The sequence below is a fragment of the Pygocentrus nattereri genome, chromosome 17 (genome assembly GCF_015220715.1).
Source record: "Pygocentrus nattereri isolate fPygNat1 chromosome 17, fPygNat1.pri, whole genome shotgun sequence".
Lineage (NCBI taxonomy): Eukaryota > Metazoa > Chordata > Actinopteri > Characiformes > Serrasalmidae > Pygocentrus > Pygocentrus nattereri.
The window spans coordinates 4,114,235-4,132,586 of NC_051227.1; the positions used below are offsets into that span (position 1 = coordinate 4,114,235).

The 18,352-nt window shown below is 43.9% G+C and overlaps 1 protein-coding gene across 3 annotated transcripts; it reads right to left on the minus strand.

Moving 5' to 3' along the window:
- Positions 1 to 570: 570 nt before the first annotated feature.
- aasdhppt (aminoadipate-semialdehyde dehydrogenase-phosphopantetheinyl transferase) lies at positions 571 to 18,222 on the minus strand. Of its 3 annotated transcripts, none has more exons than XM_017683243.2 (8): positions 18,118 to 18,222; positions 16,713 to 17,017; positions 15,249 to 15,477; positions 7,345 to 7,466; positions 5,219 to 5,380; positions 1,504 to 1,572; positions 1,161 to 1,369; positions 571 to 1,082 (listed from the first exon to the last, which is right to left on the minus strand). In XM_017683243.2, exons 2-7 carry the CDS (start codon positions 16,854 to 16,856, stop codon positions 1,208 to 1,210), a joined length of 888 nt encoding a protein of 295 aa, XP_017538732.1. In that variant the 5' UTR covers positions 16,857 to 17,017; positions 18,118 to 18,222; the 3' UTR covers positions 571 to 1,082; positions 1,161 to 1,207. The 3 variants fall into 3 exon arrangements, with proteins under 3 accessions (XP_017538732.1, XP_017538729.1, XP_017538728.1); XM_017683240.2 differs by adding an exon at positions 17,175 to 17,224 and having other exon boundaries at positions 571 to 1,369; positions 18,118 to 18,204; XM_017683239.2 differs by having other exon boundaries at positions 571 to 1,369.
- Positions 18,223 to 18,352: the final 130 nt, after the last annotated feature.

Consider the following 18,352-nt stretch of genomic DNA (forward strand, 5'->3'; position numbering starts at 1 on the left):
TACAGTCATCTAAACCAGCTCAGGTGTGTCTGCATCTTTAGATTGAAATGAATGGAAGTGAAAGGAAAGCTTCTCGTGCCTGAAGCCGGAGCTCCACTGCGTGACTCTTAACCTGATTTAGCCCCATTTCTCAGTCCAGCTGAGTCTGAGTTGGTCAGCTCTAGTCGGCAAACATCTGGGTCAGTTAGAGTCGAAAGTCAGACTATGCAGGCACAGGAATGTCATAGAACTATGTCAGTAATGACGCTTTGCTGCGCACCCACAGTCCAAATCAGGTTTCCGATTCAATTCAGGTAGCCACAAGTATGTTGTGGTATACTACTTATTGCAGTGCATTGTGGGATTGTTTGACTGCACTGGATCTACAGACACCACTGCAAAATGGCGCAACCTAAAATTGTGCACTGAATAGTGAACAGGGATCAGTCTCAGATCTTTAGTTTCTCAATCACACTTTTTTTGACTGAGCATAATCTAGTAGTAATTGCCTCCAACAGCCAATAAATTGAGAGTACTAAAAGAAGAAAATACACCAAGTAAACAAAGACAAATTTCGAAAAGTCACACACGTGTGGAGCAAAGCTTTTTAATTCGCCGAGTTTAAGGCAAAATCGAGTTTATTTACATCTAAAACTGATCACATTCACGACCCTCACTTAAACATCTTTACCTGCTGTTTCTTTAATGTTTCAGTGCAAACAGTAGAGACAACAACAGCAGCAGCAGCTCACATTTGTTTACTTGCGTCTCCAACCAACATGGATTCACTTGAGTTCACCTGAGTTCTGTTTGGTTCAGCAACAATTTTAAAGCCGTTCAGTGAGTGACCCTCAATATTTCAATACTGAAAAAACTGAAGAAAGTTCTTGATTTCCTCAACAGTTCATCCCACGTTCAAGACACATCATCAGAAGGGGGACTCTTCCTTTAAACCAGAAAATCAGTAGATGTGTAAATCTTCAACTTCATTACATTTGGCTCCTTTAACAACTCAACACAGTTTGTTGGCGAGAGTGATGTCACTCAGTCAGCCCCATGCTAATCGGTGGGCTATAAGGTTCCCTCACTCGTTAACTCCAGTCCTAAAACGGAAGAAGCAAATTTCAGACACCAGTCATGGTTGCAGGGAAACTGGGTGATTTGGCCAAACTTGATATCACCAGGTGTATCTGTGTGACTCTTCCGTGCCCCTGCTGGTGTGGAGGGGTCACTGTGTTTCACTTTGACGGACAGGCGCGTCCTGCTTGCTCTGAAAGCTCTCCCAGTAGGCGGGGTCTTCATCTGAAAGGGGCTTGGCTCCGGAGACCAGATCGCTGAAGCTCAGCAGGGTGAAAGTAGGGGGCGGGGCCTCCGATGAATTCCCAGCATCCTATGTGAACAGAGAGAAGTCCGTTGTTGTGAAGTTTAAAAGAGTCCCGTGTGAACTGAGCGTAGTTTGTTGTATTAAAGAATGTGAAAAAATAAACGGCTTTTTTGAACATTAACCGCACCAGCTGGACTCACGTTAGAGGCAGAACCCTCTGGCCTTCCCAGCGCCACGGCAACGTGATGATGCTTATCCAGTAAACACTCCTGCAGAGAGGAGTAAAACAGAAAGCCAAGCATTAAAGCATATCACCAGACTTTTCACAACAACCTCATGCACCACCCTCATATAACAATTACAGAATCATGGAGAAGCTGCTCCTGTGATCTTTACGTGTTTATTGAATATGCGTAATCACGCATACAGTTGGGTAACTTTTGGGGAAAAAGCCTCACTTAAAATCTAATGCACTACACAGTGAAATCTGATTTCAGACACAGCCAATATAGTGCACTACATGTAGTGAACAGCACACTGTTCTGGACAGAGGTCAAATTAGTGCACTACACAGTGATCAGGGCACAGTTTAGGACGTAGGCCAAGATAGTGCACTGTATAGTGAACAGGGAATGGTTTCAGACGTTGATCAAAATAGTGTACTATGTAGTGAATAGGGCACAGTTCCAGAAAGTGCACTACGTAGTGAAAAGGGCATAGTTTAGGATGTAGGCCAAAATAGTGCACTATAGCGAACAGGGCATGTTTTAGGTTGAAAGACAAAGGAGCACACTACATGTTATAGTGAACAGGCCATAGAGTCACACTTAGACCAAAACAGTGCACTATGTAGTGAACAGGCCACAGATTTACCCTTAGATCAAAAGGGTGCACTATATAGTGAACAAGCCATAGATTGACATTTAGACCAAAAGAGTGAATTATACAGTGCCATGTGTCCTGTAGAGGGCGCTGTGCTGTTCTCAGTGAGTGGATGTTTGTCTCAGGGTGCATTTAGGGGATGTGCCCTCCCTCAGGGACTGCTGAGAACACACAGCTGGACACAGCACACAAACACCAGCGTGGTTTCTACTATTTCCCTTTCTATTATTGTTTCTATTATTATTATAATACTCTTCTTCTTTATTAAGGAGTGAGTGAGGCACGTTCACACGACCTGACAGAGACAGACACACACTGCTCCACCCACGCTCACGATTTTATACAACGTTGGGACGTCACCTTGTTATAAATAATAACAAAACATACATAATATTATCATGCCTCATATCTTTTACATAAGATATAGATCAAAATAGTGCACTACAAAGCAAACAGGGCATGGTTACAGGTACAGATCAAAATAGTGCACTATATAGTGAATGGGGCATGGTTACGGGTATAGATCAACATAGTGCACTACATAGCGAACAGGGCATGGTTACAGGTATAGATCAAAATAGTGCACTATATAGTGAACAGGGCATTGTTACAGGTATAGATCAAAGTAGTGCACTACACAGCGAACAGGACATGGTTCGCTGTGTAGTAACCATGCCCCGTAACCATGCCTGTAACCATGCCCCGTTCACTATATAGTGCACTATTTTGATCTATACCTGTAACCATGCCCCGTTCTCTATATAGTGAACAGGGCATGGTTATGGGTATAGATCAAAATAGTGCACTATATAGGGAACGGGGCATGGTTACAGGTATAGATCGAAATAGTGCACGATATAGTGAACGGGGCATGGTTACAGGTATAGATCGAAATAGTGCCCTATATAGGGAACGGGGCATGGTTACAGGTATAGATCGAAATAGTGCACGATATAGTGAACGGGGCATGGTTACAGGTATAGATCAAAATAGTGCACTATATAGTGAACGGGGCATGGTTATGGGTATAGATCAAAATAGTGCACTATATAGTGAACAGGGCATCGTTACAGGTATAGATCAAAATAGTGCACTACATAGCGAACAGGGCATGTTTTATGGGTATAGATCAAAATAGTGCACTATATAGTGAAAAGGGCATGGTTACAGGTATAGATCAAAGTAGTGCACTATATAGTGAACGGGACAGGTATAGAGATACAGGTATGTGTGTGTGTGTGTGTGTGTGTGTGTGTGTGTGTGTGTGTGTGTGTGTATATATATATAAGCATGTGTGTGTGTGTGTGCATGCGTGCGTTCGTTATATGTAATAAAATGCCTTACTGTTGCTGTTCAAACAATGGTAACTTTAAAAAACAAGGAAAAAACATTCTTTAAATTTACATTAATGTTTGAATAAAGTTGTTAATGTAGTTTAATATGAATTTTTTTAGGTAAATTTGGAGCATTTCTATTGGTCCATCCATCATGAAATTTTATGTATGAAATGTAAACAGCCGCAGTGTTCAAACTGTGCAGAAAAATACATGACTGACTTTACTCTGGATTTGTTACATTATTGAACTGACACTACAGTAAAACAAGTATACACACACACACACACACACACACACACACACACAGACAGACTGACAGGGTATTTAAACAGTGTGTGAGACAGAGCAGACGCTGTCACAGTGGGGGGGGGGGGTTTAGAGAGGTCTGGGAAACTGTAAGAAAGTCGTGTGAATAGTGGATCCTCTGACCTTGTGACCTCAAAGATAACATGACATTCTCTACCTCTTTCTTCTCGCATCCATCAGCCTCTGTCTCCCACTATCTCGACTCATCCATCTCCTTTTATCTCTCTCTCTCTCTCTTCCCCTATACACTCTGTCTCTCTCTGTCGTTCAGCCATGCACTGATTCACACAGTTCAGAATTCTGTTCAGCGCTGATTTAATGCTGATACGTTAATATGTTTATGCTAAAATGAAAATATGAATATACTGATATTAATACAATGAATATATTAACTGTGTGATATTAGAGACTTTAGAACGGCACAGCGGAGTTTAGCCTGATCGGTCAGACTGGTCTCACAGAAACACTAAAAACAGGAAATGTTAAATGATGTGTGTCCAGGTCAGTGGACACACCACAGCTGAAACAATCTCACAATGAAAAACAATGAGATTTCATGATGGAATGAATCAATTCTTGAAGATTCATGCCGTTTCAAACTAAATCCTGTCAAATCTGTCTGCATCCAAAACCACAGCAACATAGAACACACGATGAGTGCGTTACTAACGGTGCCTTTCTGTTTTAACACACTCATTAGAAGGGCAGTGTGCAGTTTTGGACACAGCTGGTTCAGATTTCATGACAAACCTAATCATTTTCTAAAGAATCATAACTGAACTGCACCGAACTGATTTGAATCACAGGTAAAGCCAAGATTCCACTATGAACTGAATAATTTTTATGAAGAATCATAACTGAACTTATTTGAAACCGAACTGAATTATAGTAACAGCTGAGATAACTGAATTGTTTTCTAAAAAATCAAACTTGATCTGAAGAAATGAATCACAGTAACAGCTAAGATTTCAAAATGAACCGAATAATTTGCTTGAGAATCATACCTGAATTCAAATGAACTGAACTGAATCAGATGTATTGCTGAGACTTCATTAGGAACTCAATCATTTACTAAAGAATCATAATTATACTGAACTGAACTGAATCATAGTAACAGCTGAAATTTCATGATGAACCAAATCGTTTTCTAAAGAATCCTAACTGAACTGAATCAAACTGAACTGAATCATAGTAACAGCTGAAATTTCATGATGCTCTGAACTGTTTTCTGAAGAGTCATAGTGAAACTGAATCAAACTGAATCACGGTGAAATTTGGCTGCATCCAACACTACAGAACTGAGTGGAACTGAATTATGAGTGAAATCTGAGACCTTATGACGAAACGAACCATTTCCTAAATTTTATGAGGTCACACAGACGCTCCCCACCTCAAACGTCCAGCTGTCCTCCTCCTCCTCGTCCAGGTGCATCCTGGTCTGGCAGTAGACATGCCCCTCCTGCACCTGATTGGGTGAAATGTGAAACTGCACCCTCTGGAGGTTGAAGTCCAGTCCTGAACCAATCGCCTTGATGAAGCTCTCTTTCAGGGCCTGTGATGGACAGAGGAAGGGATCAATCAGTATGCACAGCTCGCAGATCAGGTTTACCAGAGGTGGTCCTGTAATATCATTAGTTGGGATCTGATTGGCTGATTCAGGATAAAGTATCAGATTCAAACAAACAACAAAACTCCCAGTTAATATCAGACAGAGCAGCTTTAAGCTATTATAGTGGTGTTTGAGTGTGAACCCACACCAGTAGGAATGCAATCATAAACATTACTGATGTCAACTCTAATGCTTAAATAAATAATAAAATTTGTTTTTCTAAAACAATGACCACACTCTTGGTGGTATTTACAAATATTATTAACAATGCTACAACTTCCTATTCTCAGCCTTAATTTAAGTCTACTTTGAGTGTCAATGATGCATTTTCCCCAGTGAAACTTTTTATTGTCTATATATAAAAATTATACACTACACATAAATACGCGGTTTAGATGTAAACAGAGTCGTTCAGAGCGGTTTGGAGTGAAACGCTCTGTTCTAGATAAACTTTCCGAGTCAGAGCTGTTCACAGTGGTGGTGATAGGAACCAGACGTCCACCTCTAAAAGCTCCTCACAGAAAGTTCCTACAGTAAATGGTTCTGAATTCACTGCCTGATGACTGAGACGCTGTTTTATGATAGTTTGGAAAACTTAAACTCCATTCATGGTGGAGGGAGATATGCAGGGAGCTGTGAGGCAAAATAGTCCCCAAAGAAAAGTGATTATTCCAGATTTTCCACTATTTTCTATCATCAACATTCCATATAAACTCAGAAGACTCGTGTAGGTTCTCTGGTGGTTCTGGATGGTAAATAAAATGTCTATATTTGTGTTGTAGTCATGGCGACCCCTGATTCCTATAATCACCACTGTAAAGACGTTTGAACCATTTCACACCAAACTACTCTGAATCACTCTGTTTACACCTCACACACTCTGAATTATGGGGGAATTCCCCTTCAAGGATAAAAATCTCCTATACTGATACAGACAGAAAGCTAAGGACTCGTGGCTAATCGCATTTTTGAAAAATAAAAAACAGAAAATAATACAAGTCAAAAATATATGGTGATAATAGTGTGCATGAATTAAAGCTAACCTCACAGACAGACCCCTGTCCCCCCAAAAATCTCTGCCACTGTTACAGAGGGAGCCCCGGGTCCAGTCAATCATAGAAGGTGATTGATTAAAAAGAATAATCGATGGTCAATACCACCCACCCAGATTAAAGCCCCTCCCTTGACAACCCTAATCAAACTCCATGAGAGCCTCAGAGACCACAACACACACCACAGCATCACTGAGTCATGTGGAGAGTGATGATATTATGTTACCACGGCAACAGTGATCAGCATGAGAACAATCAGCATGCCTCATCCTAGGATGACACACACACACGCATGCACACACACACAAAGCTACATAGTTAAACAGCTCTTTTTGTGTGTGTCTGAGTGTGTGTATATGTGTGCATTAAAGGGCCCATATCCCAGAAAACCACATTCGAAAAAACAGCCTTCACTGTTTGTGATGTCACAAAGCTGGCCCGTTTGCATACACGTCCGAATATTCAGCCAACAGCCCTTTAACCCACTCACTCATGTTGAATTTGTTGCACGCTTCAACTATGCAGCCCAGACTGCTATCTGAATAAGGCAGAACAGAGCTGATTTGCATGTGTCTTAAAGCCACAGTAAGAGAAACAATCCGATTAACTTTGAGGGATAAAGAGAGGACTGAAAATGGATCAGTATGACTGATTTAGCTATATAAACATAGTGGAGAACAGGAGGTGATTGTGTGGGCTGGGCTTGGTAAAATAAAGGGGAAATGTGGACTAGGGGGCCTTTAACGGTCTTTCTGATCATATAAGCACATATGACGCGTGATGTTCCAGTGTGCGTCTGTGTGTGTATGTGCGTGAGGAGATGCTGCTACACTGGGATGTGGTTGCCATGGTTACCCAGTGCCTGTAGAACATGTGCAGTTGGTCCCAGTCAGATCCAGCCGACCGGATCGTCCTCCACTCCAGCTCCGTGAACTGCCGGGTCATGATCCGGAAAAATTCCTGCACCGAGCGGCTTCCTGACGAAACATAGACAAAAATAAATACAAAAATAAAGAAATAAAACAAAAACACACATCTCTGTATATACGCATTATTTATTTATATTCTCTGATTCGCGTTCCAGTTAGACAAAGAAACTGTGGACCCACAGAGACACCTGGTGGCCATGAGAGGACTTGCAGCTAACAATAACAAAGGGCTCATCCTACAATTTTATTTTCACTTTATTTATAATTTTTTTAAATTTTCATATTAAATTTTTTTCCTTGAGCTCTACTCATAATGGGCAGGGCTTAAGGCTGTAGGCTGAATAGGTATTAAGAAAGTGTAAAATATAAAGTAAATGCGTTCGTTTTGTGACAAGCGGGCTGTTTTACAGTTTATTTAACCCATTTATGGAGCGCTTAAATACTCCATCAAACTTTTATTCCAAAAAGTTAGGAAACTTCGTTCCATCATATGGGCCCTTTGATTAACCTTATTAGATCTAGTCTTAAATAAACTGACATCTTCAACTCCTCTTTAATCCAGGCAGTTGTCCCCACCTGCCTGAAGACCGCTACCATCATCCCAGTCCACAAGAACTCCACAGTGACAGAACTGAATGACTATCGGCCAGTAGCCCTCACCCCGATAGTCACCAAGTGCTTAGAAAGACTGGTTATGACCCACATCAAAGCCAACATCGACGTCACTGGGGATCCACATCAGTACGCGTTCCAGAAAAACCGATCCACAGAGGATGCCATCTCCTCTGTGGTCCAGACTGCCCTCACCCACCTGGAGTGTAAGGACTCTTACGTCCGTATGCTCTTTGTGAACTTCACATCTGCCTTTAACACCATAATTCCCCAAACCCTGGCTTACAAACTCCACACACTTGGACTGAGCTCCTCTCTCTGTAATTGGGTCCTGGACCTCCTGACTAACAGGCCGCAGTCTGTGAGGATCCACAACATCTCCTCCTCCATCACCATCCTCAGCACCGGCTCCCCTCAGGGCTGTGTGCTGAGCCCCCTCCTGTTTACACTGCTTACATATGACTGTTCAGCCATCCATCCAGGCTGTCATATTGTAAAGTTTCTGGACGATACGGCAGTGGTTGGATGCATCACAAATAGTGATGAGTCTGGTTATAGGCAGGAGGTAGAACACCTGGAGAGTTGGAGCATCTCTGCATCAACGTGAAGAAGACAAAGGAGATGATTGTGGATTTCAGAAGGAGCAACACCATCCCTCCCCTCCCCCTACACATCGGAGGTTCTGCAGTGGAAGCGGTCTCCAGTTAAAGGTACTTGGGCGTACACCTAAGTAACAATCTCACCTAGAGTAATAACACTTCCAGCCTGATCAGGAAGGCACATCAGTGCCTTTACTTCCTCAGAAGGCTGAGGCGTGCTGGACTCGGGAGCTCAGTCCTCACCTCATTTTACAGATGTGTGGTGGAGAGCGTTCTATGCTCCAGCATCACTGTGTGGCACGGAAGCTGCTCTGTGGCAGAGAGGAAAGCTCTGCAGAGGGTGGTGAAGGCTGGACAGAGGACTGTTGGAGTCAGCCTTCCCACCACTATGGACATTTACACCTCTAGATGCAGGAAAAGGGCAACTGGCATCATGAAGGACCCCACTCATCCAGCACACACACTTTTTGTTCCGCTCCCCTCAGGTAGGAGGTTGCGGACCATTAAAAGCAAAACTACCAGACTGAGGAACAGCTTCTTCCCTGAAGCTGTAAGACTCTCAAATTCCAACTGAACAATCACTGCAATGGCACTTCATGTCCACTTATTTATTGCCTCCACTATATGCGAGTGCACATGCGCGAACGTGCATGCTGCCTGTTACAGTAGCTCCCGTTCATGTTCTTTCATTTTTGCTTGTAACTTTTCTCTATCTTTTTAATAGTTTATTTATTTTGATGAGGCAATTTAGGGAAGCTGTGCCCTCTCGAAACATGCGAGTAGAGAGAGTTTTGGTCTGTTTTTTCGCTGTGAAAGCGCTGCTTTCACTCACTCCCCATGTAGGCTGTGGCGATGCAGCATGGCCGCTTTGTTTACACCCGGGATCAGCTGATCGCGCTGCAGCAACGAACATCCCCGAAGAACTTTGGAGACGGACGCACAGGGGTTGCAGAGGGCAGAGCGCACTGGGAAAGCGAGGGAGAGATGGCGGAGGCTTATGGAGAATGGCGAATAAGATAGACGAGCTGACAGCATTAGCCAGGAGTCAGAGGGAGTACCGGGAGTGTAGTCTAATGTGCTTTTCGGAGACATGGCTACACCAGGACATCCCAGATGACCATGTTTCCATCGATGGCTTCCAGACTGTTCGGGCCGACCGGGGCTGCACCGAGAGCGGTAAGCGCAAAGGAGGTGGGCTCGCTGTGCTAGTCAATAACCGCTGGTGTAACCCTGGTCACATTACCATCAAGGAACGTACCTGTTGCCCGGACATTGAGCTGTTGGCTGTCGGACTCAGGCCATATTATTTACCACACAAGTATTCGCACGCCATCATCGTGACTGTCTACATTCCTCCCTCTGCCAACCCGATGTTGGCAAGTGACGTCATTTATTCAACAACAGCACGTCTCCAAACGCAACACCCGAATGCCTTTATCGCCATATCAGGTGACTTTAACCATGTCGCTATGGCCAAGGCACTACCACACTTCACTCAGTATGTGGACTGTCCCACCAGAGAGGAAAGAACACTGGACCTGCTGTATGCTAATGTTAAGGACCCATACAGCTGCTCCCCCTTCCCCCTCTGGGTAGGTCAGACCACAACTTGGTTCACCTCAGCTCCTGTTATGTGCCACTGGTGAAGAGTCAGCCTGTGACCAAGCGGACCGTGAGTAGATGGTCTGGGGAGACATACGAGGCACTGCAGGATTGCTTTGAGGCTACTGATTGGTCTGCAATCTTTTGGTCTTTGTGGAGTACTTCAACATGTCTTCAACTTGAGCCTGAGTCTCCAGAGGGTCCCCATGATGTGGAAGACATCCTGCATTGTTCCTGTCCCAAAGACGCCACGACCCAGTGACGCCAAGGACTACAGGCCAGTGGCACTGACGTCTCATGTCATGAAGACCATGAAGAGGCGCGTCTTGGATCAGCTCCGACCCATAGTCCAGCCTTTTCTAGATCCCCTCCAGTTTGCCTTTCAGCCCCGCCTGGGAGTTGAAGACGCCATCATCTACCTGCTCAACCGAGTTTATGCTCACCTGGATAAGCCAGCCAGCTCTGTGAGGGTCATGTTTTTTGACTTCTCCAGCGCATTTAACACCGTCTGGCCCGTTCTTCTGGGTGATAAGCTCACAGTGATGCAGGTAGATGCCCCCCTTGTGGCCTGGATTGTTGACTACCTGACTGGCAGACCACAGTACGTACGCCTGCAGCACTGTGTGTCGGACAGAGTGGTCAGCAACACTGGAGACCCACAAGGTACTGTCCTCTCTCCCTTCCTCTTCACCCTCTACACCACGGACTTCAGCTACTGCACAGAGACTTGCCACCTTCAGAAGTTTTCTGATGACTCTGCAATAGTTGGATGTATCAGCAAGGGTGAAGAGGATGAGTACAGGGTACAGAAAGTGAAGGACTTTGTCGCATGGTGCGAGCGGAACCACCTGCAGCTCAATGTGACAAAGACAAAGGAACTGGTGGTGGACCTGAGGAGGGACAAGGCATCAGTGACCCCTGTGTCCATCAGCGGGGTCAGTGTGGACACTGTGGATGATTACAAATATCTGGGTGTGTATAATGACAATAAACTGGACTGGGCTAAGAACACTGACACCCTCTACAGGAAGGGCCAAAGTCGTCTCTATTTTCTGAGGCCCCTGAGGTCCTTTAACATCTGCCGGACTATGCTCAGGATCTTCTATGAGTCTGTGGTGGCGAGTGCTATCCTCTATGCTGTTGCATGCTGGGGAAGCAGGCTGAGGGTGGCAGATGCCAACAGACTCAACAAATTGATCCGCAAGGCCGGCGATGTTGTGGGTGTGGAGCTGGACTTGCTGAAGGCAGTGTCTGAGAGGAGGACGCTGTCTAAGCTGAAGGCCATTATGAACAATGGCTCCCACCCACTCTACGACACAGTGATGAGACACAGGAGCTCATTCAGCTCAAGACTCACTCTACCAAAATGCACCACAGAGCGCCACAGGAAGTCATTCTTACCTGTGGCCATCAAACTCTACAACTCCTCCCTCAGTGTGTGATTCACAAAACACGAAACTGTTCATATGTGCAATAACAACAATTGTGTGTGCAATAACTCAGAGGGACACTAACTTAATTTAAATAATTGTAACTGCTTTATACCTGATGTTTCATATTACTATCACAATCACCGCCACCTTACTATATTCTTAAGTACTTAAATCTGGTGTACATACTGTAGATTCTCTATACTGTCTTAAATTATTAGTAAAGTGTAACTGTAACAACTGCAATTTCCCCCTGGGATCAATAAAGGAATCTGAATCACCCCTACACATGTCACTTTATACATTACTAGTATTAAGATGTACACCTTCTACCTCATACCCATACTGCTCTGGTCCATGCTGCTGTTATCTGTCCTCCCCTTTATGCACCTTCTATTTATTATGTTACTTGGGAGTTGACTGGACTGTGAGTACAATGTTTCGTTCCACCTCATGTACCATATGTGATGTGAATGACAATAATATCCCTATCTTATCTTGTCTTATCTTATCGTCACACAAAAACAGATTTGTAATAAAGTTGAAGAAAACACACATTTGATTGTAAATTACTCTATGTAACCTGCATATAATTAAGAAAAAACAAAAAAAAACAGACACTATTAGATTTAATATATCGTTATAAAATAGAATCACTTAAGACCAGACGTGTCAAACTGAGGATCTTCCAGGTCAAAGTGCTGTGGAGATCAGCGTTTAGCCTCATCTAACTCTGAATTAAAGTTCATGAAGATCTTAATTAGCTGATGATTTGAGTCAGGTGTATTTAATGAGGCAGTTTGCTGAAGCCTGCAGAGTTTCTGCCCACGAGGACTGGAGCTTGACACACATGCTTTAGACCAATCAGAAGAAACTCTGTGATGTCTGTCCTCATCATGCAGAATGTAGTTGATAGATGTGATGAAGGTTGAAGTGTTGAAGGAAAATCAGGTGCTGATCTCTGTGGAAACCACAAACTGCCTCTGATTCTGTGACGAATCCTAAAGAAAAAGGTGGCTAAAATCAGTGGACGTCTGTTGGGTCCTGGGCTGGAATGCGTGGGCGGAGCCAGAAACTGTGCCAAACACTGATTGGTCAAAGGCAATCTATCCAGGTTATGTAGAGCTCTAGATTCGGCTCCAGAACCGCACCGTCTGGTTTGGAAGATCATCTTTACTCCTGTGCAGTCTGTGCTGGAGCGATGGCACCCTCTGCTGGTTATCTGGCTCCCCAGTATTCGTGTGGATGCTCTTAAACTCATCTGGCTCAGCACTCAAACTGGCCTCCAACCAGTAGATTATGTCACAGTATATCACAGCACTCGCTTCTGAGTGCCGCGTGGATACGGTCAGGGCTTAAACAACGCTGACCTACTGGACTGACTTGAATTCTTCCGAGGGCAAAATTAGTCCTGTTTTACTGGATTTAGTGCAGCAGTGTGTGAAACGCTGAATACAGTCGCTGCAGACATTCTGATATTTTCTCAATGATCATATAGCAAAAAAAATTCTGTATAATTTCAAACTTTAGTGTATATTAAACATTCAGAAGAGCTTGAATGAAAAATATGATAAAACAGCTTAAACAAGTCTAATCAGCCCTATCTGAGAACTGTGTGGGCTAATGAACGGCTTGATTGACAGCTCTCTTTCCAGCACTCCTAGTCTGCTCCGCCCCTCAGACAGAATTAACATCATTAACCAGCTTTTATGTGATGCTAACCGGACAAAAAAGGTCACGGATGAACAGACGAGCCGGCGGACAGATGAATAAACACTGAGTGTGTTTACACGTCTCAACAATCTGATAACTGCAGAAAATCAGATTTCGTCAGTAAACTGATCAGTGTATTTACGTCCAGTTGGGTAATCAGATAACGTGAAATTTTGGGTCTACGTGAGTCAGACAGTAATCTGATTTTTGCTCGACACTCAGAGAAGCAGATGTGACGTAAGTGTAACATCTCAACTCAAACGCCTTGAGCAGCTTTTTTTAAACATTGGGCCACTTTAGCTGAAAATATGAACAAACATCATCGTCAAACAATTACTTGTTACAGGACAGCGGGGAAACTGAAACCCAGCAAAAAGAATAAGGAGATATATGGGGGCAACAGAGTGTGTGTTTAACATTGCTAGTGAGGTGACCCAGACTCTGGTTCGGACCGCCGCTGTAATGGTCGGCAGTCCGCGGTGCCACCGCTGCGCCACTGGGGCGCACAGGCGACCATATGCAAAGCACCTCAAGGAAGGCAGAAATGAGGGGGAGCAGAACAACGGCAAACCAAGGAGACGCCAAACGTGGCATGCTTAAACACAGGCTGAGTTAGAGAAATGGGTAACAAAAGATAAACAGAAAACAAGGCACTTCCTCTGTGAGAGTAAGAGGAAGGTCAGCTTTAGGTTTAGCTGGTTTGCTCTTCAAGGTGCAAACACTTTTGCAAGGCTTGGATTTTTTTTGTGAGTAATTTGGGGGTAATTATTCTCTTTTTGTTTTTTGAGGCAATTTCGTTTCTCAGCCCTCTTTTATTTTTCTTTTTGATTTTGGGGCAGTTTTGTTTCTTTTCTTTTCAAAGACTATGTACCGTACCGGTCACACCTCTACAAAGGTGTGACAAACACTGGTGTTTGCTGCAGCCTTAAATAGGGGAGTTCACAGGCATGTCAGATTAGCCTGATTAGTTCATATTGCTGCCGACACCCTCTGCTGGCAGCAGGCAGTGCAGGCTGGGCGCCTTGCTGCTGACACCCTCTACTGGCACCAGGCAGTGCAGGCTGGGCACCTTGCTGCCAACGCCCTCTGCTGGCAGCAGGTGGTACAGGTTGGACCTTTACAGTATTTGGTTTCAGCGTTGCTCTAAAAGTGTTTTGTTGCTGGAATCCAACAGAAATCAGAGTAAGAGTTCACCTGCAGTGAGGAATCTGACTACTGAGCTAAAATCCAGCCTCTTTCTCAGATTTTTTAATTAGAATGTGCTGCTTATATGACCATCTGAATAATCAGATAACTGCAGAAATCTGATTATGGTCTGATTTCTGAGTGCATGTAAACACACTCTAAGCTGACACGAGATAAGCGAGTGAACGGGCAACAGGCAGCCTAGCTTGCGAGCTTTTGGTTATGCTGGATTAATTATGCTGGATCATTTTTGCTGACTCTGAAGCTGTTCTGTGTGGGCGAGGCCAGAGACACAGCCCAGTGACTGGTCAGGAGAATGCTTACAGAGGCGTTTACAGCAGATTAGGACCACACGGTTTACACTGAGAGGAGAGAAATATGGTGAAACACAGCAGATGTTCATTAAATATATTGTGTATATTTTGAGCTCAGAGGAACGAAATTAATTCAATTAGAAAGAAAACTCAGATTTAGGTTCCAAGGGTCGATACGGCGATAGCAAGGTCTAAAGGCTAATGGCTAACATAACAATATACTAATAGTCAACAATAGTTTCTTGTCATTTATCACTTTAAGGAAGTAGAGGGGATTTATCGTTTGTTTTTGACCTGGTACTGAATTGGGTTTGGAGAATACTGTGGTATTTTTTTGCCGTACGGCTCTGCTCTGCCTCCACTTCTGACCTTTACCTGGTCTGCTCGTCTTCATCACGTCCACGCCCACCTGTCGCCCCGGCTCGGCCGCCAGCACGGCATAATCTCCCTGGTGAGACACGTTGAAGCTCCAGTGGACGGAGTCTGGAACAGGTGAGGGCTCAGCGAGGTACGGCTTCCCCCGAGCCGTGCGGTCCAGACGGAAAGCGTCCCATGGCAGACACACCTTCTCACACACCAGCTTCCTCATCAGCAGACGCCCTGCCTACACACACACAAGCAGAGGCTAAATGTCGCAAGTGAACTTTAAGCTATCATGACAAAGTCAGCTAGTAATGCTGGTTAAAGCTGTTATAAAACTCTGCTGATTGTTTTTGACGCACTGGGTTAGTTCCAGCTATTCCAGGCTGTTGCTATGGTGATGCTATAAGGATGCTTTTGTATTCCAGCTTGTTGTTAGGCCAATACTGGTTACTAAGATGTTGAAAGGCTGTTGCTATGATATTACAGGTGGTTGCTAAGGCACTGCTAGGCTGCTGCTATGGTATCTCAGGTGGTTGTTAAGGTGTCGTTAATGTGTTGCTATGGCATAACAGGTGGTCGTTAAGGTATTGCTAGGCCATTGCCATAGTACCCCAGATAGTTACTAAGGCGTTGTTAGGCCATTGCTATGATATTCTGGTGGTTGCTAAGACATTGCTAGGCTGTTGCTATGGTATCCTAGGTGGTTATTAATGTGATGCTAGGCCATTGCTATGCTATCCCAGGTCGTTGCCAAGACATTGCTAGGCTATTGCTATGGCATCCTAGGTGGTTATTAAGGTGATGCTAGGCTATTGCTATGCTATCCCAGGTTGTTGCTAAGACATTGCTAGGCTATTGCTATGGTATCCTAGGAGGTTATTAAGGTGATGCTAGGCCATTGCTATGCTATCTGAGGTGGTTGCTAAGCTGTTGATTTTTTTTTAAGCCAACTAAACAAAAGAATAATAGTAATAATGAAAAATATGGTAATTGAAAACATAGTACATTATAGTATTATTATAAGACATCATGCATTAATTTCATTACTGTTGTTAACATTGCTTTTGCTATTTTTCTCTTTATTACAATATTAATATGATATTATTCTACTAGCCATCACCGACTATATTGACTATTTATTTAAAAAAAAAAAAAATTGACTGAATTTTAGCAGAGATTTGTGGGTAATTTGCCAGAATGTGTTCCGTTTTTATTTTGTTTTCTATCACAGCCTTTTTACGACTTTCTCGTTTATAATAATAAAGCATTTTTATTTTTTAAAATGCTCTACACAGCTGATTACTGCTCAATATATTTATCAGTATTTGGTCTTTTTGATAAACTCTGATTTCTAATCCAAATGACCAATCAGTCAATCACTAATGTAATCAATGGCGACGGCCCAAACTGCAGCGTTTACACTACTGTGATACAGTTTAAGCTACACAGGTCAGTGTGTTCAGACTGTCCGCTCACCATCGCTGCTTTGGCGTCTTTCGTGAACACAAACTGTCCGATCCGCTGCTTCTCCTCCTGCTGGACGCAGCGAGCGGCCAACAGCCACTCGGAGCGGGACGGGGACCAGGCGCCGCAGCGGAAAGCCCACCGCACCCCCTCCATCCAGGCCTGGGGTTCAGGATTTACCACTTAGCCAGATAGATTAATCTTAAAGTCAAGCCTGTCCAGTAGGCGCATTCCTATTGGATGATCCTGGATTTGGGCTAAAATTATCCAGCAGTGATGATGTCACGCTCTGTCCAGTCTCCCCGGTTTTCAGTAATCTACACGTGACAACCCAACAAAATAGTAAACAGTAAACAAACATGCCAACAAACATGTAAATAAACTGCTTAAACAAGCAACCTGCACACATTAGTGCTTCAGTTTGTGCTGAAAGTCTTTATAAAGACTGATGGCTCCTTAATCCCTACTCCCTACCTAGGGCACTACAGAGGTCACAAAGTAACAGCACCCAAACAGAGCAGGATCTGTCCAAAAAAACAGACATCTGTGATTCAGCTACTGGACACATCGTACACTATTTACAGTATTTTGACGACTCAAAGTGCACTACACTCAGTTCTTCAAAGGTTCTTTAGGATGTTTGCTGTAACTGAGCTGACTGGAATGGCCTGAGCTTAAAACGTAATTATGTTAGTCATTTTAGCTCAGCGAGTTTAGTTAAACGGCTAAACTCATGTTTAGACGAAGCTGAAGTCGCTTCCTATTCACCAGCTGTTTGTTGAATTTTCCCGTTCCACCTTAAATGGTTTGAGTTTTCCCGTTCCATCTCAACTGGTTTGAGTTTTCCCGTTCCACCTTAAATGGAGCAGCAACTACATTCTGGTGCTCAGGCACCAAGCTGGCTAACCGTCTTTAACATCTTTAAGCATCTTTAACCATTAAAGATGGAACGGTAAAACGGGAAACTCCACCTTAAATGGTGCAGCAGTTACTATTATAACGCCTCACGCACAAGAATGTAACTTCTGCACCATTTAAGGTGGACCATGAAAAATCCAAACCATTTAAGTTGGAAGAAGAAAATTAGAGCCATTTAAGGTGGAACGGGAAAAATAAAGCCTCCCGCGCTGCACTACGTAAGGCGGACCATGAAAAATTCAGATCATTTACGATGGGACGGGAAAAATGAAGTTTCCAATGCTACACCATTTAAGGCAGAACACTCTCCAGGCTGTAAGTGCTGCACTATTTAAGGTAGAACGGGAAAACTCGAACAAGAATCTGGTGAATAAGCAGCCGGGTTCAGCTTGGTGGTGTAAAGACTAGGTGTACGTGGTAAAGCGCGTTCCCATTTAACGATGTTTAAAGGTTAATTAAGTATAAACTGAAGTTATAACTAATCTATATCTTGACATACATGCAGTTAAAAGCTCTCTGAGAAGCTCTTTAAGGGAATAAAGCGCCTAGCCTGTAGCGTTAGCAGCTCCACTCTGCCCTGGTCGTGCCTCTTCCGCGCACGCGCACTGAGCGCCTCTCTGGGGGGCGGGGCACAAACAGCGTCGCTGATTGGCCGGTTTGGTTAAAGACGCGGTGCTGCAGCCAATAGCGCGGCACGGCTGTGGAGGCGGAGCGGCCCTCAGACAGATCTACAG